The sequence below is a fragment of the Gymnogyps californianus genome, chromosome 2 (assembly GCF_018139145.2).
Source record: "Gymnogyps californianus isolate 813 chromosome 2, ASM1813914v2, whole genome shotgun sequence".
In the NCBI taxonomy this organism is placed as follows: Eukaryota; Metazoa; Chordata; class Aves; order Accipitriformes; family Cathartidae; genus Gymnogyps; species Gymnogyps californianus.
The window spans coordinates 2,801,394-2,828,112 of record NC_059472.1 but is presented as its reverse complement, the minus strand read 5'-3'; the positions used below and the strand labels follow the sequence as shown (position 1 = coordinate 2,828,112).

General features: G+C 42.1%; 1 protein-coding gene across 4 annotated transcripts in view; it reads right to left on the bottom strand.

Annotated features, from left to right (window-relative positions):
- The window catches only part of TSNARE1 (t-SNARE domain containing 1), a 487,146-nt gene that overhangs the window by 272,809 nt on the left and 187,618 nt on the right, over window positions 1-26,719 (bottom strand). For all 4 annotated transcript variants that reach the window (XM_050891624.1, XM_050891627.1, XM_050891625.1 and 1 more), the window contains exons 5-7: window positions 7,243-7,333; window positions 3,264-3,338; window positions 1,546-1,602 (exon numbers count right to left, since the gene is read on the bottom strand). In XM_050891624.1, the coding sequence (XP_050747581.1) occupies window positions 1,546-1,602; window positions 3,264-3,338; window positions 7,243-7,333 (223 nt within the window). The remainder of the gene's footprint in view (window positions 1-1,545; window positions 1,603-3,263; window positions 3,339-7,242; window positions 7,334-26,719) is intronic.

The window sequence follows — 26,719 nt, the reverse complement described above, 5'->3', positions numbered from 1 at the left end:
CATAGAGTTCGGCTTTTTGGTAGCATGATATCAGTTGCGAATACCTAAGAGCTTTTTAGTGTGTAGGACTTGAAAGGCCAACCTAATCTCTGCTGGACTCATACTGCAGCTAACTGATCTCCTGGCATCAAACCTCTCACTGAAATCCGCGGAGGTTTCTTACACGCACACACACACGCATATTACATATATAGTATTTTGCATTGCTATTTACATATATAGCATTTTGCATTACTGTTTGTGAAAGACTACACACACACGCATATATACACATATACATATGTCGTGGTTTAACCCCAGCCGGCAACTAAGCACTACGCAGCCGCTCGCTTACTCCCCCCACCCAGCGGGATGGGGGAGAGAATCGAAAAAAAAAATAAAACTTGAGGGTTGAGATAAAGACAGTTTAATAGGACAGAAAGTAATGAACAAAAAAAAAAAAAAATACAATAGTAATACTAAAAGAATTAGAATATACAAAACAAGTGATGCACAAGGCAATTGCTCACCACTCACTGACCGATGCCCAGTTAGTTCCCGAGCAGCGATCCGCCCCTCCCAGCTAACTCCTCCCAGTTTATATACTGGATATGACATCATATGGTATGGAATATCCCTTTGGCCAGTTTGGGTCAGCTGTCCTGGCTGTGTCCCCTCCCAGCTTCTTGTGCCCCTCCAGCCTGCTTGCTGGCTGACCATGAGAAGCTGAAAAATCCTTGACTTAGTATAAACACTACTTAGCTACAACTACAAACATCAGTGTGTTATCAACATTATTCCCATACTAAATCCAAAACACTGCACGATACCAGCTACTAGGAAGAAAATTAACTCTATCCCAGCCGACACCAGGACAACAGACACATACATATCTTTACACTCTTAATCATGTTACATATGTGCACAGGCACACATACATTTAATTATATTTTATTTATACATACACATGCATGTACATACGAAACTAAATATATGCACAAAACTATAATGTATATACTCTGGTTACATGTAGTATTTACTCTTTGACAAAGTTCCTAATATGAGTAAAAAGAGAAAAAAAGGCTCTATTTGCATATGCATAAATAGTTAACCACAGTGTAACGTAGCTGAAGAACGCAAAATAAACGATCCCTCTTAAAACTGAGGACAGAGGTTCGATAAAACCCCCTCTCACTTCCTTCCACGAAATTGCACTTGGAGTGTGATTCCACTTAGCCTACGAGCCCAGCCCCCATGGAAGGGGGTACAGGACGGCTCTTTGATATATTTCAGAGTAGACAAAACTCCCATCAAGAATGGAAAAACAGCCCCATCAGAACAGAAAAGCAGAGAATAATTAAACAGGTCTTACATACGTCTTTTTTCCTGGGTCCTGTGTCTTCCACCTCCAAAGACATCATACATCTCTATTTGAAAACCACCTCACAGGCTTCCATGTAGGCAGTGGGGGAGCACCATGCTCTTCAGCATCATTAGTGGGGTCAGAAAACAGCCCTTTTTTAGCAATGTACTTACTGTCAAACACAGAGACACAGATGAACTTACCTGTTTGGTACTTCTCTGCCCAGTAGGAAGCAAAGCTTTGGATTTCTCTGCTATTTTCTGTAAAAATGGGAAAAAAAAAGAGGGAAGAAGGCTGAGAAAACAGAGTCCAAATATTTAGGGAAGGGATCATACGAAGCTATTTCTTCTGCTTTTTAAAGAAAAGGACATAGAGAAAATGCATTATTTAGAAAAAGAAAGGGATTATAACCGCATGGAAAAGTTTGGCCTTGCAGGAATTAAAAGTCTTCAAAGCTTCCAGAATGACAAGGTTATCAAAACTGAAACACGCATTTAAGAAATGACAGCTAGGACGTGGATAAGTAGCAATTTACCACTCAGATTGGTTTCCTGACGCAACCGGGCATTCACAAACTGCCGAGGCTAATTTTGGCACTTCTGAATTGATGACAGTTTTTAAAAAAAAACCCAAACCTACATGTACAGTTCAGATGGATTGTAATCATGAACGTTAAAAAAAAAAAAAGGCATAAAAAAGGTATGTGTGTATATGGGGGTGGAGCACTTTATCTGAATCCTTCCAACTTCTCATTGAAGGGATAAAGTCATAGAATCACAGAATCATAGAATAGTCATAAGAATCATAGTCATAAGAATCATAGAATCATAGAATAGCAGGTTGGAAGGGACCTCAAGGATCATCTGGCCCAACCTTTCTTGGCAAAAGTCATTTCATTTAAAGACCCCACACTTAAGTTTTTTAATAGGACAGAGAAATAATTAAAAATACGAGATAGCACTAGAGATAAGGCAATGCTATTACATAATATACATGCTGTTGAAGTGCGATTTTATGTGCTCTAATTTATTTGTTTTTAAACCATAGGCCACAAGTGTTGGGAAATCAATCAGTACAGAGTGTTTCTAATAGAGATACATTACTAAGTGCATGTTGACAGCCAAATTTCATTACACCTGTATAATTACAATATATTCTTCCCATGTGTTGCAGGCACTGGTCAAACTCACTAAAGTAGTATAAGAGAGCAACCAGAGTTTGTCCAGGTTGTATTTTGATTAATCCAGATATATGTTCAAACTTGTTACTGCAGAGGAGAGAAGCAGTTTGAAGATGGTAAATTTAAATCGTTACTACAGTGTTTGAAAGCAAAGCAAATCGGCTCATCAGTAGAGCCTCCCCAGGGTAAAGTGGGAGAACAAGAAGCAACTGAAGGAGCTGGAGTTCAGGTTTTGTTTGTTTTATTAAACAGCTTGATCTTGGTGACAGGTCCAACCCACAAGATGTGTTCGGAAATCTTCTTGCAAAGCCATATAACTCAGCAGAGCCATAAGGTGGGTTAACACTTAAATTAGCGATGCTGCCCGCTCATTTTCTGTAAGCAGAGAAGGTGAAAGGGGCACTGTGCGATCACTTCTCCTTCTCCCCTGACAGTGGAGACACACCAAAATAAAGTCATGTCTAATCCAGGGGTACCCTTGAAGGTCCTACCAGATACACAGCTGGCAAAAGCACACTTTTTTTTTCTTTTCCGTTGCTGCTGAATTGTTCTGCAGTCGCACGCGTGTGCATATTCCAATGTAATGATACACTGCTTGCCTGATAAAGTAAGACAAGAGGGAGGAAACTAGACGTGAGCAGCTCTGTGGAGATGCTCCACGCTCCTGGGAGCCATGCTTGCTCACACTTAACACGTTCCCAAACTCACATATGGTAAAGTGGAAGCAAGAGAGACCCTCACCTTCTGCACAGCTCCGTATCTCTGGATGGCATCAGATAGCTGGTTCTTCAGCCTGTCCAGCTGAAGTCGCTCTTGCTGTTTTGGAAAAACAGAGGCCTGGTTAGCAGATCTGTAGAGATAAATCAAGCAGTAGACTCTCTCTGTGACCACGGGAAACAGTCCTGGTGGCAGACACCAAGTAAACAAAGTGGGCACAAAGAGTATTCTAAAAATTCAGTTTCACTGGGGCTGCCAGGATGCTACCAGGTTATATTTCAGGAATAGAGTACAAGATGCTTCGATCTTTCAGGCCAAAGCAATTAACAAAATGTCACCTTGGATATTCAAGCATTCAAGCATGACTACTGTGTGGTCTGCTATCTGAGCCGGACACCTTTTGTGGTAGGGTTACATAGTGGGATATTTTACTGCCCTGCTTACTGCATGAAGGGGGTCTCACTCCAGTACCAGCTCTTAAAGACTGTGAAACGCAAGCAAATGAATACCTTACTGCCATCAAAAGAACAGAATGGTTGTAGCATGGTATCCTGCTTCTACTTACTAAAATCCAGCCTTGGATTATCTGCTGGAGATGACAACCCAAGGGATCATTCTATAAAAAGTCCTTTATTTGGATGACACCTCATGACGGAGTTCATCACCTCATTTTGATGGCAATGGGTGATTTACTGGACTCGAGAGGTCCATCAGCCATAACAACTTTCCTTCTGTCTGGCCTAGGGCCTGATTGTCAGAAACCAACTTATCTCCATGTTTTCCAAAACATGTAGCCAAATGTCACCGCCTTTCTGTCTGGAGCTTGCCCCAGCAAGATACTGATCTATGTTTTAAACAAAAGTGTTCTCAGAAGGAAGACCCCAGTCTAGCCTGACGTCACTATCCAACAGGCTGCAAAATCGCTGCTCTCAGATGGAGTGACCAAACCCAAACAGTGTCAGGCAATGGAAATTCTCCTGGAACTATTCTGCCTCCTGGATCTCCAGGAGATCCAGGTTTTACAAAGAGGAATGAACTGCAAGAAAGAGGGGCGTCACCTTAAAAACCAAGTAGCAAACAAAACCCAATCTACACTAAAGCTACTAAGCAGAAATGTTCACTTTACAGCAATTTCAGCTGTTTCAAACAGCTGCTTAAGAATACAAAAGTAAATTTTATACAGGATGAGATAAACGTCCTTAATTTTTAATGGTAGTATTTCCACACACAGAAGAATATCCTAGTCTTACAGTTCTTCATTCAAAGATTTAAAACCCTTTTTAGAACAGGGCAAGTATCATTATTCCCATTCTACAGATAAAGGTCTATAAACTTTATGTTTGTTACACATGCAAACTAAGATAAGATTGCTACCCTGGAGAGCTGACCTAACGGTCCAGCACTCATCCTGCAAAAAACTGGAATTCCAGATAGGCCTCTCTATTTAAGTCATAGAATCATAGAATCGTTTAGGTTGGAAAAGACCTTTAAGATCATCGAGTCCAACCGTTAACCTCGCACTGCCAAGTCCACCGCTAAACCATGCCCCTAAGTGCCACATCTACACGTCTGTTAAATACCTCCAGGGATGGTGACTCAACCACTTCCCTGGGCAGCCTGTTCCAGTGCTTGACAACCCTTTCGGTGAAGAATTTTTTCCTAATATCCAATCTAAACCTCCCCAGTCCTTTGAGGTTAGTTTGAAAGGAAGCCCTAAAATAGCCATGTGCTATTTTACATCAGTCTCCTGCCTTGTATCACAGTGATCCACTTACATGAGTATCTTTGCACCTGAAACACTATCAATTTGCTCAGTTGGGCATCCTGACTCCAATAGCTCCAGCAGCACTTGGAGCTTCAAGGGAAGTCAGAGATACTCCCACAATGCACCTTGTTGGCAGTGCACTAGTGGTAGAAAATAAGAAAGAAAGAAAAAAAAAATTTTTTGGTCCGTGTGTGCATGCAAAGCGATACACAGAATAATGGATCGGAAAGGACTGACTATAAAGCTCTAAATTAATGGAAGGCTTTTCATGCTGTGAGAAATTTTATGGGAGGGAAGTTTGCAATGCTACCCCGATCCCCAAGAGAGACTTACCAACCAGCAGCCAATACCCACCAGAACTATTTATTCTATATAAGGGACAAGGGCAACAGGCTTTATATCAAAATTTGTAGGATTCATTACTTAAATGGCATACTGTTAGAAAAGATGAGTTAAAAAAATAAAATCTGTTAAATTAATTGACCAGGGAGTAGAAAAAGTAATTATGTGATGCCAATCGAGAGCGGCAAGTTTATTCCTCATATTACTATAATTGTGTGTGTGTGTCTATTTCCTTCAGCTCTTAAATATTCTCCCTTTAACTTAGCAATTTTTCTCCCCATGACAGTAAAAACTATTCTCCTGAGAGTCCCCAGTGGACACTACATGGGCTTCAAGGGCAAATAATGACATTCTTGTGTGGCACTATAACTGGGTCTAACATGACCTTGACTGATTCCCCTTTGGACCCAATTTATGCCACAAAATGGAGCAAGGATATTAGCACAAAAAAGCACAGATATGCATATCTCCAAGAAAGCATCTTCTGTTTCATCAAGCTCTGATATAATTATTCTCAGAGTATGCAAGAAAAAGGAAAAAAACAGTCCTCGTAGTCCATCACTAATCAAAGCAACGTGTTAAAAAAGAGCAAAGTATTAAGGTTGATGCTGCATAAGGTCAATGTCTACGTATGGAGAACAGTCATTCCAGGCTTTCCTCCCCATCCTCTGGAGCAGACCATCACCCATTCATTTTTTTCAGGTGGGCTGAATTGCACATGGTCCTCCACAGGTTACAAAGGTAGCCTGGGGTGATTCAGCTCTTAAATCCTTATCTCATATGCCTGTTGGCAAGTGACATAAATCCAGGCTGTAAAAACCACTTGGACAGAGATGAGTTGTGTGTTTACAGCAGTGTTTTTTCTAGGTGGAAGGACAGTGAGAACAGAGTTGAAGTAATACAGGGCTTTGGAAAACAGCAGGAAGTGAGTGAGGATAAAACCAATTCAGGTAGGTTCCTGACCCAGAAACTATATGGATGCTGGAAGAAAGAACATAACAGAAAACTGCTAGGCAGAATCAAGTAGAAAAGTATTGTCCTTATTCTCATTTCAGTTGCTGAATCACCTGTTACGGGGGTGAAACTTCTCCTCAACTCTCACACCAGCTGGAGTTTGCCCCCCACAGTATGCTTCTGTTCTTCCCCACGATGCATACCACAGGCCAAAGTCAGCAGGAACATACGGGGTATAAAGGTCTTTGTGGAAAGGTCAGAAATCTTCTGTTTGTCCAGTCGTTGCACTGGGGACCAGGGGATGGGGATCACTCATACCCCTGTGACAACGATGTTCACATGAGTTCAACCTACTGATGACAGAAGACCAGGCTGTCCGTACGACAGATGGGGTTGCTGTGGGGTAAATTGTAATTCAAAGTCCTGCTCTGATCTGGCCACAGCCTGTAATTATCTATCCCCACTGCTGCCTTCGCACTAGCATGCAGCACTGAATCAATGTCATATCCAGACACACTCCACTGCTTCGCCCTTTCCGGACACTTCAACGCACTTCCAAACTCATCTGCACCCAGTGCAGCCATTGCACAACTGGGTCCTTAACCACTGCCAAACTCATGTGGAGCTAGACGATTTCTGTAGTACTTTCACCCAAACTGAGTGAGACCCTGAGAGAGGTGTGAGCCAGTCAAGGCTTTTTTGCTGAGTTTGTGATTTCCAATTCCACCTGATTCAGTTCTGGGAGAAGAACTGGTTTCTGCAGCTGTTTTCCCATTGGTCAGTTATAAACGCAAGCTACGCTTATTGTGTAACAAGAAATGAAGTTATAACAAGACATGGAGCTCAACAGCTTTAAAGCACCCACCACCACTTCTTTTTTCATTATTCCTCCCTCCATAAGACCCAGCACTCTCCCTCAACAGCATCTTGAATGACACGTACCCTGGATGAGCCTCTGACAACCTCAGACAGCTGCTTGATGGCTTTGGTGCTAGTCGTGATGGTTTTATTAGTCTCCTGCTGGGTTGCATGCCTGCAGAAGAGAAGAGATGATGGGAATTGCAATTGAAATTAATTGCATAATGAGACACAGAAATTTATCAAGCTGCAGAGCAATTGAGACAACACAACACACAGCACATGAAGCCACAGTAGGACTACGCAAGTCCAGGGTCTTGACCAGCAATGGCAGCCCGAAGGCTGTAGGAAATACTAGCAAGGAGCAGCCCAAAATGTTCTTCCTGTGATCAGCACAAAGACGATGGCTGTGGACCTGCAAAGTCAATGGGGGAAGACAAGGTGAAAATAGAGGGTGGACAAGTAACGAGACCATCACAGATGGCTGGTATTGCAACTAAAATTGTCGAAAGAGCAAAAAGAGATGGGACTGGGGAGTTACCTGACAGCTTGCCCAGGAAAATTTTGTACTCAGAAGAGAAATTCGAAGAGACAGAAATTGAGCAGGACAAATTTACTTACCATGATCATCTACCTGCTAATGACATAGTATCTCCAGGAAAGCACTGTAAACGCGAAGGTGCAGTGCTGCTTTACGAGCACTGAAACAGGCAGGCAGGGAGCCAAACCACTGCCCTCTCCAGTCATGGCTGTCCCTCTCCTTTACACCCCAAATTCCAGTACCATTATTTCTTGTAACCACTTGCTGCTGGCTTCGCTGTTCGGGACCACACACAGTAGGGGGAAGAGACATAAATGTTGCCCAAAGGTATTTATTAGCTCAGTCCAGTAGTTCTCAAGCTTTATAAGGTCAACAGGGCATTTTCAGCCTCTAAGCTTCCCCAGGGAGCACTTCACATCTTTTTAGTCAGAAAGGGGTGGTTTCCCATAATGCTTCAGTCAAAAACTCTAGAAAGACTCAAGAAAGACCTGGAGAAAATGATCTTTTTTCTCCCTTAGAGGACACATTTGAGCCATGGTGGTATTGAAAAGACTCATTTGTCAGTGCTCTTTTTTCAGGGTGGGCGGGATGTGGAGTGAATAGAAGTTCTTTGATTAAAAAAATGTGAAGATGACTATTTATGGCCCCTCTGTCCTGAAGACCCATGGCCCATCCTGGCTCTTCAGCTCCTTCCTGCTTCTCTGTCTATTGATGGAGACTAGCTCTTTCAAGACTTATGTCAACTCTTTCAGCACCAACTTTGAGGAACAAGGCCAGCCCCCAAACAGTCTTTACCAAACACAACCTTAACTACAAATAAATTGAGACCTCTCAACAAACACTCCACTGACTGTCGTTTCCATCTAGTCAGGGAAGATGAACATAGATGGACCACGAACTGCGATATTCACTCCCATTGCAAAGTTTGGCAGTTTTTCTCCACCTAAGTAAGATCTCTGTGCAGGCAGCTCAGGTGGGAAAGTTGTCTAGGATAAAAGTACACTTAATTTTATCCATTGTACCTACCAAGTATACAAGCGAAAGCTTAGTGTACCATGAAGATAACATCTCTTAGCTGCAGAACACTTATTCAGATGTATGTTAAGGGTTGAACAAGCACACAGAAGGCATGGACTCCTTTGGCACCATACAGGAAAGAGAAATAATCTCATATGAAGACAAGACTGGATCCAATAACTAGTTATTCTCAGCTCTCCTTAGTTAAATTAAGATATCATTTCTGTATTCATTCATCAAAATGCATTTCATTTATTTATGGTCCCAGGACGCACTGCACCAGCTGACTAATTACATCACTTTTAATTTGAGATGGAAGAGGTTACATCTACCACAGACAGGTATTCCACACTGTCATTGCAAGAGAGGAAGCTGTCACATTGCCTACCTTGAGGAGTACACAGTTAGCCTGATCCCCAGTCTTTTAATCAAGTAAATCTTGCCACCGAGTGCATGAATTCCATAAGCAGCAGTTTCAAAACCGAGACTTCCACAACTAATTCCTCTTAATGCAATGCAATACACTGGAGTTGACGTCCAGTCATTCTGCAGACCTCATTAAATTATCTGCCAACAGAACGAGTCAGGGATTTACATACCAGCAATTCCCCGTCCCCAAAGTAAAATGGCTTGTTAGGCTCATGCATCTGATCCTTCCCAATCTCTAAAGTTAAATAAAGTCTCCTTCATTTGCATTCTAATGTAAATTTTATGTTAGATATCTTATGTAATAAATCCACGCCGTGCACAAACTTTGCACTGAACTCCTGCAAAATAACTGGGAGCGGGAGTACAAAAAAATAAAAGTTCTGCCTTCCACTTCTTAATTCAAAATGCACTTTAACCAACATGCTGGTGCTCGATTTTGGCACTTCCCACTATGTTGTCAGCACAATTAACTTCTTATTCTTCAGCCTCAGAGATATGCTCAGGAATCAGACAGTGATATTTAATTTACATTAAATGCTATTAAGATCTTCATCAAAAAAGAGGCCTTGAAACTCCACTCTCTGCAGCATTTTATTTTAATATGTAATGGTAACAAGATATGTCACTATTATTGTTATTATTATTATTATTATTAGCTTTCTTTATATTCCTCTCCCCATGGAAGTGTGGAAGTTAATTAAAGGGGTGTCTCTGACGAATAAAATTTGCTTTGGAAAAAGTCCTCCACACAATAGTAAGTTAAATACTCAGTCTGTGGAGATACCGAGTACCTAAAATACAAACGTTGTAAAAGACTTATCTGTCTACAGCGCTCTTCTGAAAATAAGCACTCTAAGAGTAAAAACAAAAAGGGCATCTCTTAGGAAGAATAACATCTCTTGCTGTGCATTTCTGTATGCACAAAGATTGCAAAGACAATGCACTAAATAATAGAAAAGATGCCACGCTGCTGCCGCCTAAGAGTTTCCTATGGCTGCTGTTTTCTTTACCAGAGAAGTACAGTCCACTGAATCCATAATCCCCAGCGCGCAGCTGCTTACAGCTTGTTCTTTGAACGATCATACCTCTAATTTATTTATCCAGTTTTAAAATGAGCATAGCAAAGAGGCAGATGCGATGACGGCTGCTTGCCTTCTCTGCAGGGACAGAATGAAGGAGCTTAACTACTGTTTGCGCCGTTTCTTTGAGACACTTGATGAATGACCAAGTCAACAAAAAATAATCAGACCCCAAATGCAACAGCAAAGACTGACAAGGGAAAGACTTCTCTCTGCCTCACCGTGCCTGCTGCCACTCACCATAATCCCAAAGAGCTTTATTTTCTAGTTCCAGCAGGAGAAAGGCATTTCCATTTATAATACAGGATATGGCTTATTTTACTTTCATCTGACTCCTAATAGAAGAGCAATAATAAGTTTTTCAGGTACAGATCAAAGATACCTTTACTGTACTGGCTTAAAGGTCATTAGATTTAGTATCCCCTTTGGCACAGTGCAACTGCATAGCAATGGAGTAGTTTTATGCATTTAAGAGCTGGGTGGTCAAGTAGGTTTGGCTACAGTTAAGCCAGGTAGCTCAGCATAACTTAAACCGTATACTTGTGTTTTGCACAGCCGCTGTAATGCTTACTGCAGTTTTCTTGTACAAAAAGAGGTAAAAATTATAGTATGCAGAGCAGAGCACTGAGCTGCGTGATCTGTGGCTTAAGCAGAAATAGGCTGAGTATCTGCATTTACATATATTCCATTGTTGTTGGAGACATAAATACGTAAGGGTGCATCAAGTATGCATAAGGAAATTGTTCACACCATAAGACTTCAGCCAATCTCTTCCCTGTCTTAGAGCTGGATTTTGTGAAGGACTGATGTCTGTGGGAGCTGATGATAGGCCTCAGCAAACTATAAATACATGTATATAAAACTTTATGCATTGGCTACAGGGACAGCCATGGAGTAGCAAGGGGTACTTAGTCCCCAAGGCTCCTATTCCCCTTTCTCCACCTAATCAAGGTGCTTAACTTCAGAGCAAAGCCAACGGAGGTTCTTCATGGTCTGTGAAGAGGGGCACCTCCAAAGGCGCTGCAGAGAAGTCCACCCTTCAGTTGTAACCCACCACTTCTGGGTGTCTCCTACACAGCTAGGATGATCCTACAGCAGAGTTAAGGATATTTCCAGAAACGGATGAACCAGTCTGATGTGTTCAATAGTTGTATTAGCAAACACTTATCTGTAGGATGGAAACTTATGTCGCATTAGACCACTATAACTTACCGCCCATAGACAGCCCCACACCTCATCCTCTAGGGCTGCTGGCTCTGCTCCTGCATGATGAACGCAGTGGGCATCTCTCATCTACAAGTACGTATTGCAGATGTAAACAAAGCAGAAAGACGAGCTAGGAGGAAAGGTTGTTTCACCAAGCCCTAAAGTATCTTTACTGTATCGTTACAGTCACCAAAGGAAGAAAGGCTAAATCTACTTGTTCTGGCTCCAAACTGAAACTCACAACTCTTTTTTTTTTCCCTTTCTTCTTTAGGACCTGATTGTGCATGTTGAGGAATCGTTTACAGCAGAGCAAAATAAGAGCTCTAATTCTGATCTGTCAGCAAACCCCTTTGCATAGGTGTAAATCATCCAGCAGAGTAAAAGTCAGGAGAAAAACGGACTGCTACTTCCAAGTTTCAAGCCACACAATATTCTACAATAAAAGCATCATAGATTTCCAATTTGCCTGTCACTTGGAAGTATTAGGAGATGTGGTGCTATTTTTCTTTAGGGAGCTTAGGGGATGGTCTGTGGTTGTGTGGGAAGAGAAGAGGAGGTATTTCAAATCCACCTGGGTGCTGTGTCATCTCTAGAGACGAACACGGCTATAGGCTAGCAGCTACATTGTTCAGCGGTTCTGGATTAAAACATATGAACTGTAGTCATCTAGCATTCTTCACAAATGTCATCACAGAAATGCAAACCTTAGTAAAATCTTCCATGCTATTTTCCATACCTGTCAGGCACCTTTCTTTTGCATTGCTTCTTAAAAATAAATAATAAAAAATGAAGAATCAGTTATTACTAAAATAAGGAGAATGCTTGCTCCTCTAGAAATTTAACCAGTCTTTGCAAGCAGCTAGTTACTCATTGACCTGCTACCAGAAATTCAGGTTTGTGTTTTTCAACTAAATTATCTCCAGGACAGTACATAAGACCCCCTCTTAATCCCGCATCACCTACAGATTAGTTCAGCGTCACCTCAGACTCCATCTGTCAAGTCATTACTGACTGCTCAGAGAGCACTTGACCCCACGGGACGCAGCTTAACAATGTCACTGCCATTAGTCACCTCTCAAGTTATTCTTCCTTCTCCCACCCATACTATTCCCAAGCAAGTTTTAATTTTACAAGTTTCACTTTATTTCCTAATAAAAGAGCCCCTTGGATCCTTCGTAAACGCCTTGCTAGCACTGAGCTATATTACACCTCCCTCTCTCTCATTATCCAGTAAGCCTCTTAGCTTATCAGAGACAGAAATTAATTTCATTCACCATAATTTCATTTTGATGAACCCTGGTGCCTACTGATCATGATAGTAATTTTTGTTTTTTCCTCCAGGTGCTGATAAACTGCTTATTTCTTTTTAACTACTCTTGCAACTTAGGTTGTACAGAAGTAGACCATCTTCCTGCACCAGATTTCTGCAAAAAGCAAGCAGGTCCCTCCCTTTCCAGCCCGAGGACCTCAGCTGCCCTCTGTGAGCTCTTAATATTTGCCAGTGTTTCCAGTATTGCCCCAATAATCCTTTTAGTGCCCTAAGATAAATGGCATCAAGCTGTGACTATTCTGATTGCTTTGCCTGTGCTTTCTAATTCTGTCGTGCCTTTAGCATTTCTGCATTAACGAGTGGACCGTGGCTTAACATCTGTCACAGAAAGGTTACCGGGATGTATCCCTGCAGCAATTCTCAGCGGTATAGCCAAAGGTGCCTGTAACAATACCAGAAAGCAACTAAGCGACACACAGCCTACATATAGTTGTTACCACGCCTTTCTTCCAGTAATTTACTGCAGCTCTTGCCAAAGCTTGGATCAGAGTCATCTTCCCAGGTTTTTCAGAAGCATTATGCCCACCTAAGGCTCAGAATTGCTGCATTTAAGACTCTGTAGCAGGAGTTAATGGAGCCAGTCAACTTGCAGGGAGAGACAGGGAGAACAACACACTTTCTGAGTCTTGCATGTAGTCCACAAACACAGAAAACATTTTATATACTGTAAAAGAGTGTTAGAAACTGTCCCCCTTCCCTGAAATTTGCAGAGATGTGGATGTTGTCTTATGTTTTTAACCTTTAAATCTTTTTGGAAACACTATGTATGTGGACTCCAATATATTCTTCACTGTGAGGGTGGTGAGGCACTGGAACAGGTTGCCCAGAGAAGTTGTGGATGCCCCATCCCTGGAAGTGTTCAAGGCCAGGCTGGATGAGGCTTTGAGCAACCTGGTCTAGTGGAAGTGTCCCTGGCCATGGCAGGGGGGTTGGAACTAGATGATTTTTAAGGTCCCTTCCAACCCAAACCATTCTAAGATCCTATGATTCATTCTATGATTCTATGCAAACTTCCTCTTATAACTTGTCCGTTGCAGAACACAGGCTGAAAGCTACAGACACAAAATGCAATAAACAACATATCTAATCCCAAGGAGTTCATGCAGATAAAAAAGACAACTGATGTATCTGCTTAAATACATTTTCTCATAATTTATACTCCTGTAGAAATTAGCTCCTGCATTTCAGAGTAGAATCAGAAAGAAAGGAAGCCCACGTCTCCCTATTTAGGAATTTCCCAGCCATAAAACCCTCTATGGCAAGAGCTTACTGAGTGTGAGTGTGAGAGACACACACACGCTCTGCATGTCGCTGCAGGAGATGGCAGTCCTACCTATTGTATTTTAACGTTAATCCCAGTGGCTACATCCCCGTGTCTAACTAGCATTCCTATACAGTTTTAGGGTCATGGGTGGTGTTAAGAGCACCGCTTCACGCTATGTCTGGTTTTCTGTCGTTGCTGGATGTTTTTTTAAGTAATATGACATGCTGCCACGTTATCCATGATACAGCAATACATCCCCCTCACTGTATGCACTGATCTTAACCGATGAAGCAATCTGGATAGACTTGATGAGTGTGTGTGCACGAGCGTGCAAGAACGTGCCCTACAGACACGCGTGTATGTAGGAAAGACAGGGATGAATGGACAGGAGATAAATTGCACTGCAGATTAATTTAGCCTATTACCCTTCCCACGCTCGCTCTCTTGGTTTTAGCATTTAACGTGCGTTTAATACTCGGCATGGCACTGTGAAAAGTAAAGATGAAGGGCACTTCACTGATGTGAATGAGTGATCGATTGCTTTAGCTCTCCTTGAGAAACTACGCTGAAACCATCATTAATAAAAGAGTCAGCACTTTGTACCTTGGAGTATGAAAAGTTTTGGTGAACGGAGATGTTGATCTTTGGAGGCTTTATTCGGATTTTAAAAGTTGCTTTTGCTGTTTCATGTGTTTTCTTGCCACCGAATTTTTCGGTGGCAAGAACATCCAGAGCAAACATCTGCAAAAAGGGAATAAATCACACAAATATCTGAGACGTAGGCATTTTCACCCCAGAAAATACATGTTTAATTTAAAAAAAAAGCCAACTTTGCTTAAAACCAGGCAATTTTAATTGAAAAATGAATCCATTTCACTCAAACGACTGCGAGGTGTTTTGTTATTTTGTGAAGTGAGCAAGAAATCAAAGGCAAACAAAGAGCTTGAGACACTTTTCAGCTTGCTGTTATTATTTGTGTATTTCTAGTTAGGGTATTAAAGCACAAACACTCCTATGTGTATACTTAAATTAAGCGATGTGCCTAAACCCAGTTCCTTGATCAGGATTTAAGTGAGAAAGAAAAGGCATTAGCAGCGATTGTACCACTGCAATTGTCAATGTGTAGCAAACAGGCTGTCATATAAACCTATGAAAAATGTCCACCCTTTGACTAGCAAGAAATCTAAAAGGAAAGGCAATGACCATCCAATTCTTTTGCAGTCTAAAGTGCAAAAACAAGTGGTTTATCATCTCCAGGAAGCTCAGCTTTAAGAATGAACAGACAACGCAATCCAAGAAGCATTGCAGCAGGGCACAAACGCAAAGGCTTCCTGTTCAACCACAGCAGGAATCAAGTGCTATGGGTTGCAGAAGGAAGCAGGTCAGCGAAGGAAACACATCTGATGAAGTTACACTGACCCCCCCAGCCCTGTCCCAGATGACAAATGAAGGAAATGTCACCATAAAGCTCATAGACCAGCTTGGAGGAAGGTTTGATACACGCTGATTTCCATAACGGGTAATGTGAAGACACTATTTCAAAAGAACAGCACCGAAAGCCAGTGGGACATTGGGTTTGTTAGAAATCCACCTTTTAGGCACTGAAGAAAGCCTTCATAAACCTTCATATTGAAGTTAATAAATGTTGCGCTGTAAATATCAATGAGTTAAGCTGTCTGGACAATGAAAATGGACTGGCTTTTACAACAGATGTTGAAGACAGATGCACAATCCACTAACAGTGAAGTATCACGCAAAGGAACCGAGCATTTAGCAAACTCCTGATCTATTTAATTTACTTCAGTACCATCACTGGCAGAGGCAGTGACATAGCTTTTGGCTTCCAAGACAGATGTGTACGGATCCCACAGCCTGTGTTTCTCTTGACATCTCTTTCTTTTCCACCTGGAAACTCCATTCAGATGAGACATGACGATTTTGGGTTTAGTCACCTGGGATTTCAGCGCATCTTCCCAGACAAGGCTACTTCAAACACGGCTGATCTGTAGAGTCCATGTGCAGTGAGACCATAGCCTTCTAAATAGATAAGCATCTTCTGAACTTCTCATGTATCACACAGTACACATACACACCTTTCTGTCCACAAAAACCATGATTCTAATATGGTTCTTTTATGTGCTCAAACATGCTCGTGTTCCCAAACCAGACCCTATAACGCCTGCCCCGCTGCCCCACATCTCACCTCCCTGGTCTCAACCATCACTCCTACGTGTCCTACAGAGAAGGAACTAAATTTTCTGTCCCTACCTGTGTGTTCCACACACCCAACAATACCCACTTCACCAAAACCAAACACCATCCCCATGTTCTCTAATTCCTAAACCAAAAAACAACTTCTCACCGACAGTTTACTACTATACTTCTACTATATATCCATCTCTCCAAACTCCTATGCCTTACCACAAATCCATCTATTCCCAAAACATAACCCCAACCCCATCCCCTGAGCTAGGACATGATCACCCCATTACATCTCCACGCACTTGTAAAGCATGGCCACTCACACCCTTCACCTGCACAACTCCAGCAACTGAGACCAAGATATCAGGACTTCTCACTCTGGCCCTCTGATCACATCTCCTCCGATACGGGATGCCCAAACCACCTCCTCATCCACCTAAAGTTCATCCTACGTTTACACCCGCTCCCATGTTCTGAGCCAGAAGTGTAGCTCTCAGCCTCCCTGGTACAACGATACTGGGACCAGACTGGGAAGCTGCAAACTGCCGCTGCTTCAGACAGAAAAACATCACCTTCACAGCTCCTTCCAAAGGCGGTCACTTCCACTGCTGCTGAGTATGACATCTGGCTGCTTCACGTACCATGGGTTGGGGACCTCTGCTCTAACTAATGGCATTTTTGCTGATATTGGGTATGTTGTACCTTTGTGACCAGCTCCATTAAGCCCCCGGCAAGAACGAACACAGAGGCATTAAGTGCTGCACAACTTGGTCTTGTTTTCTCTCTCTCCTCCTGTTCCTGTCCTAGAAGGGATTTGGGAGTACAGCGGTAAGCAGATAGGGAAGCCAGCTGGAGGAAAGAGACGTTTTAAAGTACAAAGTGAAGCGTAAAAGTTGAAGTTGGTAGCAGTGCTGGCGCTTTCTGAACACGCTGCCTTGAGGCACTTGTGCCAAGATCTATTTTTTCTGAGTTTTTTTTGAGCAAGAGACCGGAGAAAAGAAAAAAGTGAAAATAATATATGGCACAAAACAGCTTTAAAATATGTTTGCTTGAGAGAAGGATTTTTTGTTGCGGCTTTATTTGTTTTCATATTGCACTTGGTTCTCAAAAAGCATGGAGATGACTAAAAGGAATTGTGCTGGGAAGAGAAATGGATCTCAGCAGCCTACTTACCACCTATTGCTCTATCCTATATACTTCATATGCCTCTTTAAATCTGACATCTCTGCAACTTTCTGAACATAAGGGCAAGCTGTGAAGTGCAAGGGAAATTAATATATTTATCCTGCACAGAGCGTACTACACTCAAAATATAGAGTTCTTGATCTCTAAATACTTTTCTTCCTATCTCCTTCATTGTCCTTTCCATTCAACTTACGTTTCACTCTGCCTTGCATTGCCTTTCTAGCAACACTTTAATTTAGCAGGCAGAAAGATGTCTCTGTCTCTTTTTAGGAATGATTAAGCTTCCAAAAAAGACACAAAATCTTAAAAGAAATGCTACTGGTGAGGCTTCTCTGCTCATCAGCCCCACATTTCATCAATTTAAAGATCCTTCAGACTCTCAGGTGACAATAATGCATAATTCCCAATGTACCACAAGTCGCCTCTCCCCACCACCCTCCAGCTGACATCAGATCATAAAGCAGCCTAGCAGTTAGATTACAAAAACACAAGGCACTTTATTGGCCAATAAAACACCCGCAAGAGCGGCCATGTGAATGAAGACCCCATTTTGTGGGGCAATAAATTTTGCACTAGCACCCAAAAGGCATCGCTATTACAGGAATTGTGCAAATCACCATCCATGGCCCGTGACAAAGTGCCTTAGGCTGTGGCCAGAAGGACGTGTACCTCCGGAGGGAGAGCAACAATTAAAATGCACTGCCGGTGGTCCAAAAAATTAAACTTCAAAGAGATACTTCCCTAGCAAGAACGGGGCACAAACATATAATAGAAAGATAAACAAACAGAATAAAAGATCTGAGGAAGTTCATTATAAGTCAACAGGCTCTGAGGTTTGTTTCAGGTAAGGCACGACTCTTTTTCTGCTGGCAGAAGGCAATGGACCAAGCATATAATGAACTCAGATATAGCAACTCTCTGTTTACAGTGAGGGACAATGGAAATATCCAATTGTTCCAATCCATTCAGATGTGAAAACTCTAAGTCCTGTTATCAGAAACCTCTGCTGCTGATTGCAAATTTGTTCTCTAGGGGGAAAATGGATTCAGCTTAAGAACCGCTGTTAAGAGTCCAATGCAGGTACTTGAAAGAAGAAAATTACCTGATGAAAGATCAATAATATTTCTCCTCTCCCTGAACTGAGGCTTATGTGCAGAATAAAATATTCCAGGGACTAATCCTCTGTCGCCTTGCTTCAACGCAAGCTATTGTAAACGTAAATAAGCTAGGAAATTATATATTTACGATCACGTTGTGCCAATCACATTGCATTTGTGCAGGTAGGGACACAAAAAGAAAAGAAAACAGAGAAAGTCACACTCAGTGCACCATAAAAGCAGACAAATCAGCCCAAATATATTTCCTTGCAGTCTTAGTGCTTAAAAACCAGGCTTTCATACAAAATGGTAAGTTTGCTAGGTTTATGCAATAGCTGCCAAAGGGTTGTGCACGTGGATCCAGCTGACAAGTTACTGAAACGAATACAGCAGCGATATCCACTAAAGGCCCAATGCACCACAGGAGAGGTGTTACTGAAGCATGTGACTGACCTTTCCTTCTAAAATAAAGGGATCTTACATCAAAACAGGGTCAGACTGAAATGCAAGAAGCTAAGGGGAGAGATCCTAAATATAATTTTTTCCCTTTCTTTCCCAAACGGACAGAAGAATTTCTTCAGCTGAAAACTGACTTCTGGAGTACAATGAAAATCTGGAGAACTTCAGGGACAAGAGATCTTGGGTAAATGATGCTGGCTTGGCTCATAAGGAGCAGAAAGACATTTTTCCCTCCTACTTGTTTGCCAGCTAACTCAAACCTATCAGGTGGTGTGTGCTGTGGTAGCACCAGGAAGCACATGCCAACTCCAAACTCCTGGGCTGCTTTTGAGCGATCAGAATTAATAATCCCATAGGTGTCTACATAAAACCATTAAAATTAAAGGCTGAGGATAATCCATTAGATTAGGAAACACGCTCCCATGCTGAAAAGAAACATATCTCCTGTCCTTGTACCTTTAATCCTGGACTGGTGATCAGACGGTACCACCAAATTCATTAAGTCCCTTGGCTTTTTGGGGACTGAGCACCTCTGACATACTGGATTCTAGGTCATTTTGACGTTATCCCAAATGGGACTCATTACCACCCGGTGTTAATTCTTTCACTGACATCAAATCAGCCAGATATCCCAAATCAGTTCTCAGGTCTATTTTCAGGACTCTGTCCAATTGTACAATATACAAATGCTAGATGAGATCCAGACTCATAACTACTAATGTATGCGACATCCAAGCCAGCCATCTAATCACCTATCATCCAGGACTCCGTCACCCTGTAGGTACCAAACTACAGAGCGTGGCTCTCTATTTACTTAAAGGCCTGTAGGAACTTACTGTCTGTTCCTTCCACAGGTTTAGAAATACCTGCTCAATGGAGACAGGCAGATCTCCTGCTCTTAAAGCTCTCTTGCTATCCAGGCTGATGGGTTCCTGCACAGAGAACCCCCAAAAACAGTTCTGCTGCTGCCAACCCACAAGTTCTGTCATGTCTTCTGGCTGGAGCATTCACCTGGGTCTCTTTCCCCTATCCCAAAGTTGTTGAGAAGATGTGAAGGTAAGCCAGCTGAAGGCATGAAGTCAGCATGAGTAAATTATAAGACATTAATGAACCCTGGTTCCCTTAACTAAGATCTATGTCACACAAGAAGGCCCCCAGCAACCTGCTCAGAGTTGACCTTGCTCTTGAGCAGGGGCTTGGACCAGATGACATCCAGAAGACCATTCCAACCAACACTATCTTGCGACTTGATGAGCTCTGCTCAGTTCTGTGGACTGATGCTTTTCCCAGAAGTTATCACTCTTTTCCCAACTGCTTCAGTCCAAGGGGAACTTCCAGCCTCTGAGGGCTCTCTCTGGTCAACCAACAGAGTTTATCAAGATGTTTGGAAAGCCCTGAAGCAATCATGCAATTAAAAAAAAAAAAAAAAAAAAAAAAAATCATTGCTACTACTAATCTACCAAATTACCTACTTTCCTGTATTAATGACAAAAAAGGAAAATAAATGAAGTCATTGCTACATGGAACAGCTAAGAGAACTGGATATTTTTAGCTGCACTTGCCAAACACAAATATTCTGCCCATACATTTCATCCCATTAGCCTAACATTAGCTGGATATTTTGTGGTTGTAGGCTCCTCTAAGCAACCGCATCAGACCACGGGCTTATGCTTTCTTAGATCAAATGCATTGCCAGACCCGAGTCTTTATGCCCACCCTACAGTCCTGCACTAAAGGTAGCCCATGGTGGTCCTCAACACAGCTGCAGCCATTCGCAACCCAGCATGTTATTGTGACTTCGCTGTCACAGGCAATCTCAATTTCAGTTCAGCAAGATTTTGGCAAATCTTACATGCTCCATGAGGCATAATTTTCTGCTGTAGACGTGCCTCATAATCTGCGCTCCTACTTGTCACCCAGATGGGTCCTTATCACCTGCTTCTCATCCATCTGCAGACACGGTGCAGCGTGATGCCGTATCTCCTCTTCCTCTTCTCTCCGACAATGAAGCCACTTTTTCTTTGGTGGCTGTTGAAGAGAGCACTTAGCCAACAGCTCAAAGCAGCCTCACGCAGCCACATTCACAGTGTGATGGTTGGATGTGCCTCTCTGACACATCATCTCCTCTGTCACACCGGCAGGATCTCATTTTTAGTTCTAAAACACATTCCCTAACAAACAGACTTAAAGAAAGGGACTCTTTTACTATCTCTTACAGAAGATAAAAAATTTCTATCAGTGAGGGCTCTTATCTGCCCTAAAAACTTCCATAAAAGGAAGTTGCTGAATCAGATGTATTCATTTGATTACTCCATATCAATCTCTTACATTAAGGTATTAAACTAATGTCCCTTTGGAAGCGTGCTTTATTTTTATTATTTTGGAGGTTGAAAGATGTCAGAGATAACTACAAAGAAAGGTCTTTGGGACTCTATCTCTGAGAACAGAAAATAAACCCAGCAATCCACAGCAGCAGCTTTTGAGCAATGTTACAAAATCAACTTGTCAAATGTCTGGATGTGTAGCCGGGAACCTGACGGGGAAGGAGATCTCAATCTCAACTTCTGAACCAGTCATTATGTCATTTTAGCGACTTTTCTTAATGAAGAGAAAAATATTGCAGAAATATTCCTCTTCCCTCCTGCCTCCCCTCCCTGGATAGCTGCCTTTTTAAAACTCTCAGTGTTGGCGTGGTAGCTCCCCAAATGCAAAGTGGTTGAAAAACAGTAAGCAAAAAGAAAAAGACCAATTAATCTACCAGTCAAATCGCCTACTCTCTCTCATGGACCAAAACAGAATCAATCTTTAAAACAGACAATCCAGTAATTTATCAACTCCCCTTTTAATATCAAAGACAGCATGGCTTCAGTTCCCCTTAGCTCATAATTCCAAGCTGAGACTTGCCCAAAATTTCATCTGTTCAGCTACACCTACCATTCGTCACCATTAGGCTTTAGTCTAAGCTGTAAGAGTCACCACCTCTATGGAGTTGGGAATTAGCCATCAAGAAACAGTGATACAGTGCTAAGGGAAGTCCGTAATTTTATTATTACATCAAACTGAAATATCACGTTATGTTTCCTGCGTCCCACTGAGAGCCCTGATAGTCATTTAAGTCAAAACAACTCCCTTACTATTCCCCAACCAGCCTGGTACTGTCCAGGACAGTAAATTAGAGATTATAAAAAGTTTACCAGAGTTTAGACAACACTCTTTGCTAAGGAGAGCCCAACAGCTCAGGAACAGCTGTCGTGGACTCTTGAGAAAATCTGTTTGCAGATGGGATGGTTGGGGGAAACTCAAGGTATTTCAGTTCATTGTTAAAAACCCAAAGCATCTTAGTGTCCCTCTGAAACCACACAGATGTTAAGTAATAATAATAAAAAAGTAATAAAACTGTGGCTTCAGGAGAAAGCACTGACCATAACAAAAGCTCTTTCGTAGATGTTGGCTTTTTCCATGTTCCCCATTCAGCAGAATCAATTTCTTGTGTTAAAGAAAATAATTATTCCTTACCTGCAGGACAAGACGAAATTTAACACTGTGATTGTACTAGCTGATATAAGTATTCCTTCAGATGTTGATTGGAGGAACAAAAAGATTTTTAAAAAGCATGAGGAAATAACCTTAAAAAGGAGATGTTTTTGTACCCTGCATTTTCTGCTGGTCTCTTCTTTATACAAAGATCAAAAAACTCAGGACACCAAAACCTGCTACCTTCCAGCCACACATCCAACTGTTTTGCATCAGATGCCCCTTTCTACACTTTTTTGTTTTCTATTTTGTAATTGACTCCAAGGACAAGCTTTCCTCCAACACTGATATCACTGGCCAGGCGCACACCGCTCCCACAGAGAGCAAGGCATTTGTTTTTCCTTTTAAAATACTATTTTAAAAAATGCATGAATGAGCCAGGTTGCTTCTGTATTATCATTTTGGCTTCTTCTCTGCCTCAGTTCCCCATTCTATTACACACAGAACTAATTTCTGCTTCTTTTCTCTTATTTTGTGTACCTTGTCTATTGGGACTGGAGGTTCTCGGGAGCATCACACAGTACAGCAAAATGATGCTCTCACTGCAATACAAATACTAGCAAACAATATCGAAATCTCATTTCAGGACCAAGATGTAATTGGGTCTGAACTTACCTCCGGTCTTACACTGACGTAATTCCATTAGCTTTAATGGAATTACTCTCGATTTGCACTGGTGTCTTGAATCGAGCTTTTGCTTTTCAGGATTTATATATTTTGTTTTCCTACCATTAAAACAAGAAGCCAGCCAAAGTCATTTCCAAGTCATTTTTTTCCCCAATAAATTCAAGCATTATTTTAGTTTATCTGTGTGACCTCCACTTGCTCTTGTACATCAGCCATCTAATTATTCACGGTTCCTGCAGTACGCTGCATTCCATTATCTTCTATTTATAATCCAAGATGTCTGAAAACAAAAGGGGAGAGGGTTCTCCAGTATGTGCCTTTCTGGCCTTGTTACAGTTTTTCTTACTCATTGCCAGATGCTCTTTGCATATAGCCTCTCCTTTAACCTCCCGAAATTTGTGTTCTATCTTTTAATTATAGCTTCCCATGACCCACCTTGTGGCTATCAAAAGGAAGATTCAAAGAAGCACCGCAGAAAATCTGTGGCTTAGCAGAAACATAAAGAGCCATTTTACATCATCCAGTTTAGTTCAGTCCAGGTGGGAAACCAGAACTGGTGATGCGATGGGTCATCAGAAAGCAAGAAGTGGGAGATGGGCTTCCAGTTCAGTCCACTAGTGCAAACCAGTATCTAACCCACAGTCCGTAAATAATACTAAATTATTTACTTCCTGGCAATACAGTGGTGGATTAATTTCGTAAATTAAAAAGAAAGGGGAAAGATAAAATAAAGAACTGAACATGCCTGCATACAGTCACCAAATGGGAATAATCCAATCAAATATAGGTAACTATATGTCATGGAAGTGTCTATTTCTCTTGGTTGACTAAAGAGCATTTATGTGTGACCAGCTCAGTGAAAACACCTCTGCTGAAATGTGTGAATCCCTCCTGGTGGGAGGGAAGACCTGCTCACCTCCAGCATCTGCCCATCTTCACAAGGTTGGAGCATTTCCTTCTATTCTGTGAACATCTCCCCGGAAAAAGCAGTTCAAAAGCCTTTCAGATACCTGCTCAATCTCTCTTTCATTCTACAAGTGGAGTCAAATGTAGCATACTAAAGCCTCGGTGGCTAGTTTCCCTGGTTAAGCACACTCAAGACTACTTTTTAATTTGAATTTTTTCTTTTAATTTTTCTGGCGTCGACTTCTTATCATCTCTTCTTATCACTCCTCTTCCTTCTAGATTTAAGAGCTGTTCAGATGCTACCACTTTTCCCCCTTGAAGGTGCTTGTACTCTGTAATCAAGTCACTTCTCAGCCTCATTTCTGATAAACAAACAGACTGTGCTACAAGGTTCACTGAGGAACGCCTTTTTTTTCCCCTAAATCTCCATTATTTCTTGTGTTTCCTTTGGGTCCTTTTTTATAGTTTCGCCACAATCCTTTAAAATTGCAAACACCGAAAATATTCCACTCCGTCCTGGTGCACGATTCCTTCGTTACACAGAGAGACAAAAAAAATCATCTTCCCGCTCTAAACTCCCGAGTTAAATGTTCATACACCTCTCAATGCCATCCCTGGGAATTCCTGCCGAGTTCCTTGACCCGCATCAGGTCACTGCTTTGCAACACGCATCCCTGCTTTATAAGCACGGCTCGTATCGTTTTCTCTTCGCCGTAACTTTGCGTGTGGCTATACAGAAACACGCTGCTAGGAAGGGCTCGGCCTCACACCGCGTACAGCTCCTCCAGCCTCCTCAGTAGCTTCACTGATCTTTGTGCCAGCTCTGAATTTTAGCAGAAATATTTTTACAGGCACTTAGTGCTGACTAGTGAAATCACTTATTAGGATCAGGCCTGCTAGCAAACACAGAGAAAACCCATTAGAAATGCTCATTTTTGATTCCTGTTAACTTTGCAGAGAGCTGTCACAGTCCTTATCCTGCCTTTCAAACTCAGTAGACCGTGGAGGAAAACTCCTCTTGGGTGTATGTGCCTGGGTGTGTACTGGGGGAGAAGAGGCAGAGAGATTTGGGAAATACAGATGATGTTTTTAGGTGACAGAGGAGCATTTAGTTCTTCATCAGAGTGAGACCTGGGCGTTTATCACTCTCCCTTGAGTCCCCTCTTCCATGAAAAGGGAAGCAGGCTGTATAAGGCAGAAGAGACACAGTATATGCCAGCCAGATCCCAACCTGGACAACTAGGAAATGTATGGCAGCAATGCCTCCCGTGGGGTCTATATATAAGCAGATGGGCCCTTGGTTAAGACCCTCACCCAGCCTCACAGTGCTCGCCATCAATGAATTTCATCTGGGCTTCCCAGCGGGACTTAAGGAGGGAAAGATGCGATGTTAAGGGAGGAAGAGAAATGCAGAGCAAGCCCGTTTGCTGGCAGGCTTCAGCACACATGAGCAGTCACGTACCTGTCAGGACTGAAAGAAATAGTCAGGGCAAACCTTTCCTAGCTGCTCTTTGAAAGAGAAAACCCTCAATTCATTTGGATTTAAAAAAAAAAAAACAAAAACAAACGAACAAAAATCCAACCCAACAACTTTCCTGAACTTCAGCCCTGAACAATATAATTACTTACAAATTACTTACTTATAATTACACTTATGAACGAGTACCACGAAATTCAGGTAAGAGACAATTCTCCCTGAATGTGAGAGGAATACACCGGGACACTACACTTCTTGTACAAGCCGTATCGGAACGCTGATACGTAATGCACCACAAGGGCCAAATGCCCTCACAGCCCCTAAATGACTCTTCCCGGGTGTGTGAGGGGCTGAACATCCTCCATGAGTGCTCAGCTTCACAGAAATCATCTTCTGCCTCCAACGGCGTCAGGGACTTGACACCTTGGTAGGACATCTTTACCTGCAGCAGGCACAGAGGAACGTAGGGCACTTTGTCCCCTCCACACACGAGCATCATTCCTGGCACTAACGAGAGAAGTGGAAGTGTCTGCTGTTGGCAGCAACAGGACATGAGGAAACACCACATCTCGTCGTGCACAACACACTGTTAAAAAGTGCTATTATTATGGACCACCAGCCCAACCCACAGATACAGCTTAATTAAAGGAATTTAAGAGTCTTAATTAACGTCACTCAAAACCTTAGGTATTAAAATCCGTTTGCAGAACAACATGGGGTGAAAATTCTTCATTTATTGCATTTCTTGCTAAATGTTTCAGAGCTCAGTTTCCTATTAGCTGAGAGCATCGATCCTTGCCAACTTTGCTACGTTTCTTCACCAACCTCAGCCTAAATTGGAGTGACCTGCCAAAAAAAAAACCCTTTCAATGTGTGTGTTTCCCTGGATTTTGCAGGGACAGGGAAAGGTTTTCCTCATTCTGCCTACTGAAAAGAAATTCTTTTAAGAGTTGGTATGCTGTTGATGCAATCTTGTTTCTTTAGAAAGAACATGCACAAAGACCTGTTCCTCAAGTGCAATAAAATGAGAAAACAAACAAAAAAAACCCCATACTAAACCAGCCATCGGTTTCTTTTCAAGCTGCCTCTCTGGCAAGCTCTGTGGCCCAAAGCCTCCTGTCCATCTGAGTGCTTCCACGGCCACCCCTCCAGTTGCTTTTCTTTTGCATTCTGCAGGGTGAGAGCTTTTATCATCTGCATAATGGAGC